At 38.4% G+C, this 17,839-nt stretch overlaps 1 protein-coding gene across 2 annotated transcripts in view; it reads right to left on the bottom strand.

Annotated features, from left to right (window-relative positions):
* The window catches only part of USP15 (ubiquitin specific peptidase 15), a 60,504-nt gene extending 43,935 nt beyond the window's left edge, over positions 1-16,569 (bottom strand). For both annotated transcript variants that reach the window (XM_064701844.1, XM_064701845.1), the window contains exons 1-3: positions 16,438-16,569; positions 5,423-5,550; positions 2,311-2,441 (exon numbers count right to left, since the gene is read on the bottom strand). In XM_064701844.1, the coding sequence (XP_064557914.1) occupies positions 2,311-2,441; positions 5,423-5,550; positions 16,438-16,526 (348 nt within the window). In that variant the 5' untranslated portion in view covers positions 16,527-16,569. The remainder of the gene's footprint in view (positions 1-2,310; positions 2,442-5,422; positions 5,551-16,437) is intronic.
* Between the last annotated feature and the right edge of the window lie 1,270 nt (positions 16,570-17,839).

Genomic DNA, 17,839 nt, shown 5'->3' with positions numbered 1-17,839 from the left:
TATATCCATTCCTCAGAACATCGAGAACTAGTTTCCACAGTTAAAGAGTACTTATCAAAAATATAATACACACTAATAAAATCTGGATATCACATTTTTAAACAAAACCTACAAATATTTCACTTACCTTCTGATAATGAATATATTCATTTGGAATTTTAACTACTCATTACAGTTCTTTATTCTATATTCATTTTATAAACACAGATTATGGAATAGTTAAATATACAGGATTTGTTTTTTAATAAAAGTAAAATGTAGAAAAAATATTCAGGGTCACCTCTTAGAAGTTTTTCCTTTTGATCTTCCAAAGTGTAACTGCATAGTCATGTAGACTGCTCCAAAAATAACCATCAGCCTGATATGTGATCCATCTGACAAATACGGTTAAAATAAAGCCACCAGCTAACTGCTAGGAGAGATCTGCTATCTGCTGTACAAATATAACTTACATGTATGTGCCATAGGAAAAGAATGAAGAAATTAGTGAATTACTTAATTTCTTGCCATAGCTTTAATGACTGTCAATCATGGCATTTAAGCAAAAATGCATCTTAATTTGAGCAGCTTAATAGTTTGCAGCTACTAGAGTCACAACAAAATAGTGCCAGTAAACAAAACTATGCAGTGTGACTAACACATTTGTAAGAATAAAAACCAACACTCTAGTGGTAGGTACAACCTATTACAAGAAGTCTTACCATTATTTGATGTAGATTGAATACAAAATTTTATCAATTTCAAATTTGGATCCACATTTCAAAAATAGCTGATGTAACACAGGGAATGAAATAAAGTATAATACCATGTTTGTGAAGAAAAAAAAAAAAAGCACCTCATAATGGCAGACAGGAAAAATAACGATGAATGACAAAAGCATCAGAAACAAAAATGCTGAACTGGAATATGCTTTGCAGAGGATAACTGCTGTTCATACTGGCAGAAAATAACAAAGCTATGCCAGTTTACCTGGCCACTCATTATACTCCATGTATTTATTTTTCCAGTTAGCTACTCTGAAGTGGAATGGAAGTTACTCTAATTTCACTGCTCTCTCATTCCATTTTCCAAACTGAAAAAATTAGACTTTTTACTTTAACGTGATGATGGAAGATTATGCAGTTTACTGAAACCCATCCTCAGAAGAAACAATACCAAGTTGATAACAGATGTATTTTTAAAGAAAGAGAGTTATTCTAATGGATTTCAGCACTAACAGAACTAGACAAAATGACAGACATTTCAGGGATGTCTCTTTAAAACAAGACCAAAAACCAAACAACTACTTTATCATATTAGAGAAAACATAAAACCCTTTAACAAACTTCTGTTACTGACCAAATTTATTTTGAAGACCCAGAACTTCTTCTACAGCTATATCTACCATTTATTTTAAAAGTGGACTTTTAAGTAAGCAGCCAGTATACATGCAGTTAGACCATACTTATGTCATAAGAAGGAAACAAAAGTTGTATTGCACTAGAAATCATAAAACTAAATTCTAAGCCTAATATTTTTTTAGCAATTTAAAAAGAATTAAAATAAAGATCCCTGTAACTGAAAAAATGCAACCCAGTAGCCAATACAAAAAGAATAAATATACCAAAATATACTTTAAAAACTAAGTAATTCAGTCCAGCAAGGATACAACTGAAATCACTAATTCGAAAATCTTAGGAAACAAAAGAAGATTGTATGATCAGCAAACTGGTGAAATGTCCTCTCACCTTTAATAATAAGGGGATTATGAGATTTGAGCAAACAAAAAAAATTTAAAGATGTTAATTTTTCAGTATCTCACATTGATGGAGGGCCACATTATCCACCATACCATGGCCTACTACTTGTGTTGAGGTAAGCCTTTTGCTTAAAGAAATAATTCCCTTGGCAAGCAGCTGAGCAGAGTGTTTATCAGCAATTACTCCACCAATGTTAACATTATTAGAGCTAGACTTTTCACTAACATAGTCAATACAGTTTTAGAGTTATTTACCTAATTACAAAATCATTTGCATTAATAGCCATCCAAGCTTCTAAAGCAAAATCTTCTTGAGGTATTTGTTAAGACAACTTACTTCCAAAAAAAAGAAAGTATTATGTCCTTTGCATCCCCCTGCCTCAATATTACACATTTAAGCCTCAAAAGTTTGAATAAAAATTAGGTATCACTAAGCAACTAAAGCAGGAGTTCTTTATATGATTATCATAGGCCAGGAGTTAGAAGTCTGCTAATAAATTCCTGTGCAACTCCTGTGTACTTGCAGGAGTACATGTGAATCATACTAATCCCAGTAGGCAGTTAAAGAGTACCTTGCGTGCAATTGGCTCTTGACCTTCCATCAGTGTGTACCAGCTCACTAGCCTATTCCAGCCTTCAGTTGGCAAAAGGATGTAGTCCAGCTCATCAATGAGATGTTCCTTGAGAGACTGAGAATCACCATCTATAAGAGAAAGATTATTTTCATTTCAATACTGTAATTCTGTACTTGAGTTTTTAATATAACATTTTTCACAAACAGCAGACAAAATATTTTGAGTCACAATTATGTTACCAGTATTATGGTGTTCAAAGCAGGTCTTCTGAAACCATGTAGGCAAACTATCCAGTTTATGCTTAGCACACCTATTACAGGTGATATTCTTTACTGTATGAGTGACAACTTTATATTCCCATGCAATTATAAGCACCTAGTTTGTTATCATACACCATCCTAGCTTTCAGAGAAAGCAATTCATTTCTCCCACTCACTTCACACATATTCCCACATCATCATGGATACTTCCACAGCTGAAAACAAGAATGAGTAGTTAACTGTAGATTCAAGACAAAGTCTGAAGTAATTCTAAGTCAGACTAGGAAAGTGGCATAGTACAACCTCCTATTTCAAGGATCCTATGTGCTCTGTTAAGTCACTACAAAATTCTTTGCAGAGAAGGGGAGATGCTGCACTTGAGTAAAGCACAACTTGGAATCTCTTAAGGTAAGCAGCATGCTTTTGTCTTTCATTCAATCCTTATTACTAGCAGCTACCTTTTAGGTCTAAGAGGTGATTCCAGATGTGAGCTACTGTGAGCTTCAAACATTCAGGGCAGCTGTCCCTCTGTCTGGGAGCATCGCATTGCAGCTGGGAGCATAGTGAGGGGAGAAATCCACAAGCACTTCTTCAGGTCTACATAACTCTTCACAAGATTCACACTGTATTTCTGCACTGATCTTCTATGCTGAGAAGGCGTAATTTGGATTCTATTATCTCCTACAAATACCAACATTTCTTCTAATATAATTTTTTCCAGAACCATTACATAGATACCGTGATTCTGGCAATTCAGTCCCTCACATACAGCACTGTTTGCTATGATGAACAATCAGCTACTCTAAATACCTACTTCCTCGTGCCCGCTTTGGCGATGTATCTCTTCCTTTGAACATGACACGTGCATTACATCATATTCGATCATTTTTGCACATGTTGAGATTAACTGAAATCTCTACCTGTTACTTTTCATTGCTCTCACTTCATCCAAATGTTCTGGAAACAAGGGAGAAGCATTTAAATAATATAAGCACAATATACTGCTTCAGTTTCCTGGAATTAGTCTTTTGTGAATTCAATTACAGTTTTCCTTATCATTGCATTACACTGCAGAATATCTGAGAAAGCATGCCCATTTTAGATTATTTTATTCTTTATATCAGATGCACATTTTTAAAGAGAGCAGCATGACAGCAACTAGAGCATACTATGTGCCAAAGACAAGATTAAAACCCAAGCATTTTCAGGGCCAGTTTATGCTACATCTAAAACCTAGTACAGAAGATCGTTGCTTTGCAGAGGGTGAAAGAGAAAACTATTATTTGCTGGGCATTAATGCCCTTAATTTTAAAACTACCTTTACACAGGAACAGTAGATGTCACAAGGTAACTGGATGCATGGAATCATTGCCAATGTGGAGTGATTCCATTCCATGAATGAGCAACAAGTGAGTTCACAACCCCTGATGTTGTTTATTTTGAAAAGGGCACTGGTAGTGTCAAAACAACAGAATACAGGTTTTCAGAAGCTTTTAGGAAAATGGCTAACATGACTTCTAGTTTGGACCACTAACCCTACATTAGACTTTATAACAACAGTAATTTTAAGCTGAACAGGTATGCAGATTAAGTTATAAATGGTAGAGATGAACTAACAGTCTTTGACACAACTAGAAATCACCTATTTTTTTAAGGGGAAGACACAAAGCGAGAACAAGCTGACGCTACCTCAGCGAGGATAAAAAGATGTTGCTACATCTGATGTCAGCTGAGATGTATCACCTGAACATCCCTGCCTAAAGGCAAGATTTCCTACAAGAATGCACAAAACATCTAAATCCTCACATTTCAGAAAACAAAACACAACACTCACCTGAAGCAAAAACACCTTAAAGTTGCTGGATGGAAGAGAACATATAGATGTGTATGACAATACAGCACCTTCTACAAAGGCACTGGTCAGTGTCAGACATACTCATTCACACTGACAATTAGTAGAACATGGTACAACAAGTTTTATAAAAGGTGCAATCATCTGTAACATTCAATTTGTAAAATAATGAGATACTAATTACAGAAGTTTTGAATTAAGAAAGTCAAGAGTTCTTCATAAACCATGTGAAGTTGGCAAAACTGGTATTACTCTACGTGAACAAGCAGTATTATTACATTACCTGTAACTGCAAACAAGAAAACCAATTATCTGCTCAATTTTGTATCTGCTAGATTAAATATTAACATCTTTAATGGATATTAAATACAAAATTTGATGTGAAAATTAAAATATGTGGAAAAGTATTCTGAGACCTGTGTTCACAAATCAGCAGAAGTCAGTCGGACCTGAGTAATCACAGCAGTGACAGAGTTCAACATCCTTACAAGACCATAAAGAAAATAGGAAATGATCCTCTATCCTTTCACATAACTTAAGTCACTGAACTGAATAACAGCAGTTTTTCAATTGTTCTGGAACTCAAGTAAGGGTCTGGGCCTTATTTACAGAAGTAAGTTTTAGAGTTCAACTTAAAAATCTTATTTAAAATCAACCAATTTGGTTAAGCTACCAAAAAAAAGGGAAATCATAGCAAACTCAAGCCACCTTTTTGTCAACTTGACTCATTTTGAGTTCTCAAAACAGCCCAAAATCTCATCATAAACTAAGAATTTCTACATTGCCACATATTTTGTTACAATTACAAAGAATTCCAATAACTGTATATATAAAATTGTGATTTATTAGGGAAATCTATTCCAGTTCCCTTGTCAGAAAAGAAACCAAAATTTTTACCTTGATGTATGCTGAGGTTCATTTACACTGCCAACTTCAAAACATGCACAATTGCACACTTAATGTACTATAGGCTTATTTCACAGTGAGAGGCAGTTACCTTTGAGCAGTCCAGAGTTGTCAATAGGACCAGGGTACACATTCTGATCTCCCATCTGGTATTTGTCCCAGCTGTCAAAACCAACATATTTTTTCCACTGTTTGAACCAGCGACTATCCACTAGATACCTTAAAAGGAAGAAGACATACATATTAATTACTGGCATTCTACTACTTCCTACCTCACTCTTGATAATGCATCAGCATTCACCAGCCTTGTGAAACAACAATTCTTTTCTCTCTGTTCTGCTCACCATTATCAGCATCTGCTCCCAGTGAGGACTTTAACTGGGGTCAATTAAAGATCACACTGAAAGTGCCAGGTACAGTTTTGCAAAACTGCCAATAACCTGGATCAGAGGCTGAAAAATGGCAAGTTGAAAAAAACTATTTTCCTTTTTAGCATGAACGATTCTCATCTACAATTTATCTTCTTAATTTTCAAATTCAGGAGATTCAAGTTAAATCTCTATAATTAGACAGCCCTTTTAAAAAGTGAGAGAGAACTTTCAGTAAAGAATTGTCTACTGATGGAGTTTTATTTATAACATTCAAGTGCAACTTAAAAAACTTCAGGACTTTGATGCCTTGCCAAGAACCAGAGAGTGTGTTTTCTTCCTCTGAGTTAACATCAACACAAACAGTAAATGCCCTGCTTTTGACAGAGGACTAGATGTTCCTCCTACAAATTATTATCAACATCACACTTCATATAAAGAGATTATATCTCGAATCTCAGCTCTACAGTATTTTTATCCAGATTAAACTGTTGTCACAGTCTGGCTTCTACAAAGTCCAGTGATATCTACATTTTATACCTTTTTGTCCAGATTTCTTCAAGATCAAGATACCAAATTTTATCAGTGATACTCAGATTTGTATTTATTTTTTTAAGCTACCATATGCATTATTTCTCCTTCCTAAAAGTATTCATAATCTGCTGTCTTTCTGTTCCAAATCTTTTGCTACTATGGTAAGGTGAAACTGAATTTGAATAATCTGACATGCCCTTGCCTTTATACACTATGTTTTCATTCTCATGAATGTACTTAAGGCCAACAGCATTCTCCCTTTCTCTTCTGCTGTGGCCATCCAGCTCTATTCCATAAGAGCTATAACTGGTGTGGTTATGAATGCAGTCACCACCAAACCTGCCAGCCTTGTCCCATTGGTCTCTACTTTCTTGACCTAAATTTGAATGAACTATGAGTCTTAAGAAGCAAAGATATAATTTTTCACAGAAGAGAAACTATCATACAGGCAAACTGCCTTTAATCAATGCTTAAGAAATTATTGGTCCTGGAGAATCATTTTACTTTTCAAATGTTCTGTGTTAAAATGTTTTATCACACCCCAGTAACAGAGTGATTAATACAAATTTTTGATACTAAAATTTAACAGTGTGAGAAAGCTTGGGGTCCACTGTTCTAGATTTTAAATATTCAACCTTATCTATTTCAACACTTCATCAGCTTTCTTCTTCCATATCCAATTAATTTTGCCATCAACCAAAATTTGCTGTGCAGCATCTCTTTAGGGTCCTCCCTAACAGAGATGTTGCAACGTTGTTGTTTCCTAACACGAAGTGCAAAAAAATCTTTCATCACTTCCCTTCACGTTCAGGAATTTTGCATTTAGCAATCTTTTCAGGCTCAAATAAGAGCTTAATATTTCTTGTATAAAGAAAGCTGAAAGGCCATTTATAAACCATGCAACTCTAAGTATGATAAGAACTAAACAGTACAGTCAAGTTCCTTTATCACAAAGTAGAGGTAACATGCATTACATGGAAAAGTTCAGTAAATTTATTTTGCCAAGAAAAAAAAATTGCATGTAGGTATTTCAAAAAATGCTAGCAGACACTATAGATGTGGATTCTTATAGCAAATTACTGGCTACAGGCATGTATGTGCATGTTGCATGTATATCTATATTTTATACATATTAGGTGTTTTAATGAACATTCTGCTACTTCTGCTTCAATTGGAATCTGGTACAGGTGAGAAAAGCTATTCTGAGTTACTGTTGAACACAGCCACAGTAGCTGTAATCTTCTCCCTTATCCTGGTTTAAGAATGGTACTCCCCAGTTTAGCACTCTGAATTAAAAACCCCAAAACCATAAACTGCTCCCCTTCCCTCATCCCACAAAAAGCAGAGATCACAGGCTGAGATAATAATAATTTACTGGAAACATAAATGAGATAAGAAGCAGTAACAGCAACAATATGAATAACAGAATTGTAAAAAGAGGATGATCTACAAGGAAAATGCTCATCCTGGGGGACAATGACCAGTGGTGGATGGGTTTCCCCTCCTGCCATGCTTTTCCTCATGCTGAAGCCACACCTCTGTTCACCCAGGCAGGAGCCCTTGACTCCCCCCCTGGGGGTGGTAGAGCATAATAACCTGGACATGCCCAGGGCTGCCTTCCAGGCTCCATTCCCTCACTGTGGAAAAATTAACTCTATCCTGGCCAAAACCAGAACACCCCATTACAAGAACTTGTCCTTAATCAAGACATGAAATACTACTTTTCCAGTAGATTAGAGAAACCAGAAATTTGCATTCAAATGCCATACACTACCCTCATTTTATGCAAGAAGGATATGCCACATTAAAGATTATGCCGGGGAAGGGGGAAAAAAAAAAGCGCACAACTACACCATGCTCAGTTTAAGGCAAATCAATCAACCTGCTAAAGCACTTCTGTAGCTAAAATCCAGACTTCTTAGCATTAATGGGAAAAGTAATAATCAGAGATTTATAACTTACAGCTTTTGGCTCTAAAAGCACATTCAATATAGCATTCTCATCAAGATCAACAAGACTACTCATCTGCACAAGAGAAGGGAAACCACTAGAAGGCAACTTATCTTTTCATCAAACTTTATCTTTTCATCAGCGTTTTAAAATCCATGACACAATCAACCACCTGAAAACTAAGTATTACCCATGAGGGACATCCAGTAATTTAAGAGGAAGCTCAAGTAATCAGAACTACATCTGCTAAATCCTCATTTGTTAAATGATATTTGATCCCCTTTGAAGAAAAAAAATATTAAAAACTTGGGGTAAGCACTTGGACCAGATACATTACCCTGTAATGTGTGTTGTCCCAGACACAAAAATAGAATACCATGCATTGCTAAAATACAGACAAAAATATATGTATATTAAGCTTGGTATAATGTTTTGCCTTTATTTTTGTTACTATTACCTAATGCAGCAAGGAGTTCCAAATGAGTCTAATGCTGCAGTAGTTTTTTGAACTGTGGACCTGACCAAGAAGGAAACCCCAGAACTCCGCATCAAAGTTAAAATGTGTGGCCTATCTGTTTTTTAGAATTATGATTAAGAAATGTTTGTTATCTGATGGAACCAAGATTTCAGGAGACACAAATTTTGCTCTCTGGCATGTCATCAGTTTAGCTAGTGAGCAGGATAACCAACCCATCTTCTGAGGTAAAAGAAATCTGGAGGATTTGAATAAAGATTAAACTCAAGAACAGTCTCAAATTTCTAGATATTCTGCTTTGGGGGGCAAACCTTAAAAACTAAGACAACTGCACAGCCAAATAAACTGGTTAACTCTAAACCAGCAGATACCTGACATTTACAGGTAAGTATTTCAAATAAATCAGTAATTGTTTGAAGAAAATAGTACAATCAAGTCACTTAGAGCCAACCGGTCGATAACACAGAACACTGGAATAGACCCAAACCTTTACCTAAAAGTAAGCAAAAACTTGCATATACCACTTGCTGAAAATTACACTCAAATATTGAATTTTCAGCATTAACAATACTGGAAATATCTGTACAGTTTGTTTAACTTTATGAGGTTTTTCTTGGTTATATATGTATACTTAAAATTTTCTTTGAGCAAGTAGAATAAAAAACCACAGAACATGTGAATATGTTCTCAGGTCCAGTCTGGCCTACTTCATTACCCAGTATTTACTTCTGAGCACAGCTCCAGATTGCTTTATAAAATCTATCTGCTCTCTTCTATAAAATGTTTCTTGCCTGTCTGAAGTGGATTATCATATACAAGGGACAATTTACACTCCAGAGTCCTCTGGAATACCAGACAGTGGAATAAAGCATGAGGAAATGGAATGAAGATGCAACAGGGGAAGTTGGTACTCCTCATCATGAAAGGCCTGAGAGGGCACCTGGTCACCGGAACAGGCTCCCGAGGGAAGTGGTCACAGCACCAAGCTGCTCAGTTCAAGGATCACCTGGAAAACTCTCTCAGCCATATGGTTTAGCTTTAGGCAGCCCTGCAAAGAGCAGCAAGTTGGATTCAAAGTCCCTTCTGGGTCCCCTTCAAATTGGGCTATTGGCCTTGGCCAGTGGTCAGTCCATCTGGAGCCGGCTGGCACTGGCTCTGTAAGGGCTCTCTAAGGCACAGGGGAAGCTTCTGGCAGCTTCTCCTAAAAGCCACCCCTGGAGCAACCCTGCTACCAACACTGGCCATTCAAACCCAATAAAACTGGGTCACCCAATTAAATTTACCAGAAAACACCATATCCTTATGTATCACCAAATGATCAACTGTCGAGACTCAAGGCAGCTCAAAATAGGATTACCTTCAGTCTCTGCACATTAATTTACAAGTACAAAAATGTGAAGTTACTACAACACTTGAAATACACCTTTATTTCTTAAATAAAAACTCAACAAATAATAAAAATAAATTTTAAGTTTATGGAAGTTTTAAAATTTGCAGCTGCATGACTACACGGACATTGCTCACTGAATAAAAGAAAGTACTAGCAGGAAACTTACTAACTGATTTCTAAAATTCTCCCATGGTTTGAAACTTTGAATGTAATTCAAGTTCACAGGTGATTTACTGCATATTTTGACTTAATAAACCTAACTGACATAATAGAAACATTACACATCTACAACAGCTTTCATTCTTTACCTCAACATCCAAGTTGATAGAAAAATATCTCAACAGTATGACTAAGATCTTGGTATTTCCCACTGCTGTCAAAAGCTTCTGAATTCTTGTGACCATTATATATAGACAGAATTAAACAATGTGTAACCTAGATTTATTTATAATGACTTCAATGTTTTGAATCCAAAATTAAACCAGAAAACTTTAATATGCAATAAAGACATCTCACAGAGAGACACTCATTCTGCACTGTGTACTGCTGGGACATCATCTCTTCTGAACAAAAGCTATTTCACTTTTAACAGCAAAACTGTGCAAATTGTCCAGAGAGATAGGTGAAGATTTTTTTTTTACTCTCCTCACTGTGCATGAGTACAGATTAAGCAATAGAGAGGACAAAGTGGAACAACTGTTTTGCAGAAAGCAAATTAGGACTCCGGCTTAAAGGCATAACATCTGATTTTTGTTCTTGCACAACTGCAACTATAAAAATAAGAAATGGCTTGTATCTGTATTTCTACTTGATTAAAGTGACAAAAATTGCTTGACCAAATACATTCAAAATTAATAGATGCCTTTAAATTCAATTTTCTTCCAGAATTAACAAGTTTTTAAAGTTCAAAATGGTGATAATTATTCTACTCTATCAGACAAACCATACCATCTTTTTATTCAAAATGTAGGTAAATCCACAAGAAAAAAGTGCAGGGGTCAAGGACAAAATAAGATATAGTTTACCTCCCATTTTTAAGAAATCTGTCCAAGTATTCCAGATTCCTCTTCAGAAATAAGTGTTTAGCTCAACAAAATGCACCAAGATTTCAAATCAGCAAATAAAATTCTCACTACAGCTCATGATATGCCCCACTGCCATGATGTGCTACAGTAGCCCAAGAGGCACCTTCTTCATCCATAGACCAAAAGAGGCCTCTTCAACCAAGAGGTGAACCAAAAAGTACCTTTCAGCCAATATTAGTGGAGAGCAATTTCATGTTAAAATTTCAGTGTGAACATTATATTAACAACAATACAAGTGTTTTGTATACCTTTAGAAATTTTTCATTTAAGTAAAGACTTTTCATTAAAAAATAATCTAACAAATCAATTTTCAGGCAAAAGCCTGGAACAAACATGATTTTAACACGCTCTCACCTCATCTAATCAATTTAAAGAAGAAAAATACATCTACTCATCTCCACTGTAAGCATTGTCCAGAAAAATTAAAATCTTTGTAAACTACTGGTCACATGCAGCACCACTCCTTATGCAGTGAGAGAAACCTAACACCAAACTTCAACCACAAGGTTTAAAAGTCAAAATCAGCAACTTAAACCTCATTTGAAAATAAAACCCCATCCAAATCTTAATCTATCCTTGGGACCCTGACATGGTGTTCCTTGTTTCTCATTTTATGAAGTTATCAAATTAATTTAGAATGTAATTGCAAATATTATTGAAGTGCAGGTCCATAACATTTCATCATGCCCTCAGTGAAATCCAGTAAAACCTTCCATTAACATTCAGCCCAGGCTCTGTTCATGCACAAGACAATGATGGATGATGCAATGTGGAGAACACTGAGAGGACAGCACTGAGAAGAAGGTCCAGGGCCTGACTCCTGGGGATGTCCTGTGCAGGGCTGAGCTGGACTTGATCATCTTTGTGGGTCCCTTCCAGCTCAGCATGTGCTTTGAAGTCCACAGTGTAAAATGCTGTTAAAGCAAAGCACTGCAGCATCAAGGCTATCATCAATGATGGCACAGGATTATTAAGCACAGCTACAGATGGAGCCCTGTTCATCAAGCTTCATGAGTTTTTACTGCAGCCAGAATCAAAATGCTTTTATGTTCAGCAGGGAAATTCACTTCTGGAGGAAAAAATCCCTTAAGGTTGAACTTAGCATATCTACTGATCACTCACTGGGAAGGATTTTCACCCCACTTCTTTTTACCTACTCTCTTCAGTAACCAAGTATTACAATTGGAAAGGCAATGAAATTCCCACAGGTGAAGAAAAGAATATTTTTTTCACCATCCAAGAAATGTTCTGCATGGATAACAACAGTACACTACCTAGACTCAGCAGAATTTCAGAAGTGATGTGTATCAGACACATCTGAAAACTAAAAATACTTCGCTTCTGAGGTTTTACTAATTTGCACGCCTTAAAAGCCAAGAAGAGATGAAGAATCTTTCTCATCACTCTTGTGAAGTGATGACTGGCACCAAAATTCACTGGCTAACAGAGCTCAAAATCAGCATCTTCCTTCTGGCCTAAACCTGACTAGCTTCAGTGTACATAGTGTCTTAAATCTTTATCTGCTTGTCTAAAAATTCTTATCCTAGAAGACACCTTCCTCTTATGTAACTATTTCACAACTCAAAATTCAAGCAAAACAGACAAAGGTTCTCCAAGCACTTCTCTGAAAGACAAGGCTTCTGCTTTCCCTATTAGATTTTGAGATGTCTGAACTCATTCTAAATGAACACCTTCTGTCACATGTGGACACAAGAACTGGACAGTAGACTGGTTTCACTATTATATTCTGTATACAGTACATATTTGTACTGCTACTTGGTATTCCATATTCAAACATCCAATGATTGCATTTGTTCCCTTAGCCACTAAATAAACTCCATGTGATAGTTTTTGTCCACTGTAACTGCATAATTCTTATCCAAGTAACTTCTATATTCTCATCAGCTCACAACTTGCTATGGCAAGCAATAGATGAAAGAACAGCAGGGAAACTCTGGAAGGAAGAGAGAGAAAAAGTAGTAAAACTGATTGCTGAGCTGTTGGCTATTTTTAAGTCACTATCATGCACTTTTAGCAAAACATTCATTGGCAGGTGATACCTAAAGGTGAGAAAGGTGGTTAAATATCCTAGACCATGGAGGCACAATACACACAAGAGTGTGAAAGCATTTGTAATGTCATATCCAAGCCACTGTGACATTTCTGACTAAGCCACAAAAGAACAGGAACTACAGGGAAGCAAGGGCAGAAGGTGGTTTTAAAGGTAAACCCAAGAAATCACACTTTAACATGGGGAAAAAATTACAGAGAAATCACTCACGAAGTCACATACAAAAACTGACAGTCTCCCCCTCTATGACAAAATTGCTCCAAGATCAATAACTTTCAGTATTGAAAACTCTACTTCCGTGATATTGTAAAAACAGAAAAACTTGGCAAGGTTCTCAAGAATATCACTGCAGCTACAAAGACATTAAATTACATCATCAGACCAGTTGGTCACACAAATTATACTCTGCCTAAAATCTGATGAACATCAACAGCTCTTCAATTTGAGAGTAGAAGACACCGAGTGAGTTCAGATTTGCCTGCAGCTGTAACAACCAATAATTTTTGTCATTCTAAATGAGATGGTAAAATCTCCTCATACAATAAATTCTCATTATCAAGCACCAGTAGAATTTCAGAATACTGAGATGTAATTGTATCAGATACTAGAACTATGAGACATTCAATGAAATGCAGCATTTTTTCTTCTCCTATAGAGATAAGAACCACAGAACCTGAACATCCTTTGGACAATACTGCAAGAAGTAAAATTTTTATTAATTCAGGTTCTGTGGAACCAAAGTGTAGTTTTTATACTGACCTTACTAACAAAAGTAGATAACACGACTCAAAAGAACTGATGAACAAAGAAAGTTCATTCTTGGAAAAATCTCATTTTTATTTAACGCATGTCTGGAAAATTACGATAAATGGAGAAACAGAAGAATCCTCAATCTCTCAGAGTTTAATAATTTATTAACTGGTCATTAAGAATGCAAAAAAGACCACTGGGACAAACTAGCCCAAAATCTTGTCCCTGCAGCTGAAGCAGTTAAAAGACACTAACCTTGTCTGTCCACTGAAGCAAAACAGCCTCATGCATGCAATTCCCAAGCTATCCTTAAAAACATCTAATGGAACAAACTCTACAGCTTACTAAACCACCTGTTCAACCAGTCTCCAGTTCTAGCAATTCTTCTTCCAATACCTAACTCTAAAAATGCTGCATTTCAAGTCAATTTTATTTCTTTCTCTCTGCAGTGTACATGATGAACAAAGAAATTCATCAGCCACTTCATAGGTGCTTTTAAGACTTGCCTCTCTTTGCCCTACTCTTTAGTTGCTTTTTTCTTAGAGAAAACCCCCAAAGCTTTATACTTTCCATATGTAGCTTCTTGTTCTCTCCATTCTAAATTCTGAAGAGCACGGAAAAGACTTTTGATGTACAAGCCAGTATTTTTTAAAGGACTGCATTTGAGTGTTTGAAAGCTCACACAGAACAGGCTGGTATGGCACTCCTGAAACTTTTTTCAGCAGTATTTACTATTGAATCAATGCAATTTTGAATCATGGCTTACAGCACCTTAAGTGTTGTTTCCTTACTAATGTCCCAAAAGACCTAAAAGCCATTTACAAAATACCTCTACAAAAGCACTTGGACTAAACGTACCGTTCAATTTGTGAAGACAGCTGCACAGTCAAAACATAAATCCTATGAATGCACAAGCATACACATTTATGTAGCTCGATTTAACAGCTCACGAGTAAAACTTAATGGGACTTTGCTGTAGCTGATTCAGTTTTAAAACACTTGACTTATATCAGTATCAGCCACAGCTAGATATATTCTCACAGAACATTTAGAAGCTTTTCCCACATAACTGATTCTTCTGTATTAAAATATCGAGCGTACTAAAAAAAGGAAACAGCACAGTAAACTTACTGTTTCGGTCACGCCGTCAACTAGTCATAAAAGCACTATCACTTTGAACAATATTAACTGCCTGAAACATTGTTTTAGTAACTGGGAATTACCCAGCAAAACCATAAAAAAAATAGTCATGAAAGACATCTATCCTGAGCACGCTTTTACTACTGCTGGTCATTTTCAACACTAGCATGTGAATTATTTTTCTTTTTCTAGTTTCTTACACTTTTCCAGTTTCAAGAGCAGTCTGTTCGTATGCCAAAACGGAACATATACTCAGCAGTATTTGAATAATGCATCAGAATGTATGCTTCTGACACATGCTGCAGTATCAACACTGTTAAATATAGTCTTTTATAGAACTGGAACAGTGAGTGATGACAGCTGAAATGAGGTGGGCTAGTTCTACTTCTGTGTATTCATAGTTAATTTTCTGTAAGTTAATGCTTCAGCCTTTGTCTTTGGGTGACAGTTTCACACAGGAAGAGATGAAGAGGTTGAGTCGTGGAAAAAGTGTCAGTTCCTTATTTTTTCCCCTCCTAAAAAAAGGTCCCATTTCCTAGCCTCATAGCACTACAACTATAAAACCTCAATTACCAAATACACGCCAAAAAGAGGTGCTTATTAAACCGTGGATTATTCTGTTGGCAATTTGTATGACATACTAAGGAATATTTTACGACTGACCAGAAAAACATAATTATCAAACGTGTCATAAGGGTCCGTTCGCACCTTCAAGGACTCTTTCTTAGGAAACCAACACGTTTACGGTCACAATAAAATTTAAACTCGAGGCTTGTCACAGCCACGGACGGGTCTCAGGGCACCTAGGCCAGAGTAGAGATATCAATACTGATAACGCGAAGGTGACGCCGGGGCCATTTCAGCCTGGATAATGGAAGACACGCCAGCTAGCAGAGCTCTTCTTCCCCACCTCAACACTCGTCGCTCAGCCAAAACAAGCCCGGTGCGGGCTCCGGGCCCGCCATCCGGGGCTGCGGCCCGGCAGCGCGCCCCGGCAGCCGCGCCGCTCGCTCCGTGCCCTCCCCTCAGGGCGCTGACCTCGCTGCCTCCCCGCTCGCCGCCCGGGCCAGGCCGAGGCCCCGCCGCGCCCAGGCGGCCGCTCCCCGCCTGGCAGCAGCTGCGGGAACCGAGCGGCGGGCAGCGCGCGGAACAGCCCTGCCTCCCTGCCCGTGTCACCCGCCTCCACCTTCGCGGCAGCGGGAGAGACGTCGAGCCGCCCCCGGGAGCGGGTGGTGGGGGGGGCGAGGGGAAGGAGGTCGGTCCCTCCGGCAGCCAAGCGACCCCGGGGGCGGGAGGACGCCGCCCGCGCCGGTCCACCCGAGCCCCCCCCGCTCCTCCCTCACCAGGTGTCGCCCTTGCGGAGGGCGGTTTTGAGCAGCGCCGCGACGTCCGTGCGCTGGGTCTCCAGATCCGCCGCGCCTCCCTCCGCCATCTTCTCCGCCCGGCAGCGGCAGCGGCGGCAGGGGCAGGAGCGCGCCGCGCTGCATGCTGGGAGTGACGCCTGCAGGGGGCGGCAGCGGCCCCGCCCTTCCCACAAGCCGCGGGGCGGGGGCCGGAGCGGGGCCGGGCGGGGCAGCGCCCCCTCGCGGCCCGGAGGTCCCGTCCCCCGGTCCCGTCCCGTCCCGTTCCGCCCCCACAGCCGGGAGGGACGGGCGGGCGACATTTCCCTCGGTGCCTTAATTGGAGAGCGTGCGTAATTAGAGCCCTTACGCCTCGCTGCCGGATGAGTGGTTAGGATTACCATAATTGCTATGATGATACCCTCTGTGTTGTTGTGCAAATACCGTGGCGGGTTCAGATAGTCGGTGTGACTCGCATTAGCTTTTGCAGACCTTCGCAGAAACCAGCGGATGATTGGTTGAGTTTGTTTCAGTTGCTCTTGCCTAAACCTTGTACAAACAGTGCAACCTGTTGCTTGGCATGTCACACACACAAAGAAAAGAAAAAAAAAAAAAAAAGAAGGCCACATATCTACATATTACATTACATAACCAGGTTTCTCTTTGTCTTCACGTCTGTACAGAGATTTCAAAGAATCAGAATGGTTTGGGAATTTAGGGCTGGGGTGCTGGTTGCAAACACTTGAAAACAAGAGTTTGTTCTTGTGGATCTAGCTGGTGCTAGATCTGTAATGCCTGCAATTGTTCCCTCAGCCCCTTCCTGTGCCCAAGTCATTCCACCCGGCCCCATGGTGTGACTGACACCCGCAGTGCATCTCAGGCTGCCAGTTAGGTATTATAAGCTATTAGGCATTATTAGCTAATTAGCACTTAGAGTCTACTAGCATGTAGCTGTTACAAACAGCACTAAAAAGTGCTATTTAGATATGTGAACTGCAAAAAAAAAAAAAAAAAGAATGGAAGGAAGGCTGTTATGCAGACATGGTAGTACAAAGTATTTTGTCAGGCGCTGTCAGGATTTGTCAGTGAGGATGATGACATTGAAATAAAGGCAAAATTATGATACAAAAATAATATAGAGTATGTAAGAACACTCAAGAGCTCAGAGTGGCATGATGACATTCATGGCTTCTCTAGGAGCTGGAATGTGAAATTCCAGGAAGTAAAACATAAATGTTAGAGAGAGCTACATGGGTCTAATGGCTGCATTTAATGAGAGAAAACTTAACAACAAGAAGGTTTCCAGCCACTTCAGGAATAAATTTCTTCGTTAGGATCTCCAAGTTTCGAAAGAACTTTGACAAGTTCCCAGTCCACACACACCAGGGCTTAACAGATAAGAATA

The sequence above is a fragment of the Zonotrichia leucophrys genome, chromosome 1A (genome assembly GCF_028769735.1).
Source record: "Zonotrichia leucophrys gambelii isolate GWCS_2022_RI chromosome 1A, RI_Zleu_2.0, whole genome shotgun sequence".
In the NCBI taxonomy this organism is placed as follows: Eukaryota; Metazoa; Chordata; class Aves; order Passeriformes; family Passerellidae; genus Zonotrichia; species Zonotrichia leucophrys.
The sequence above is the reverse complement of the archived record's forward strand: the minus strand, read 5'-3'. Positions and strand labels throughout refer to the sequence as shown.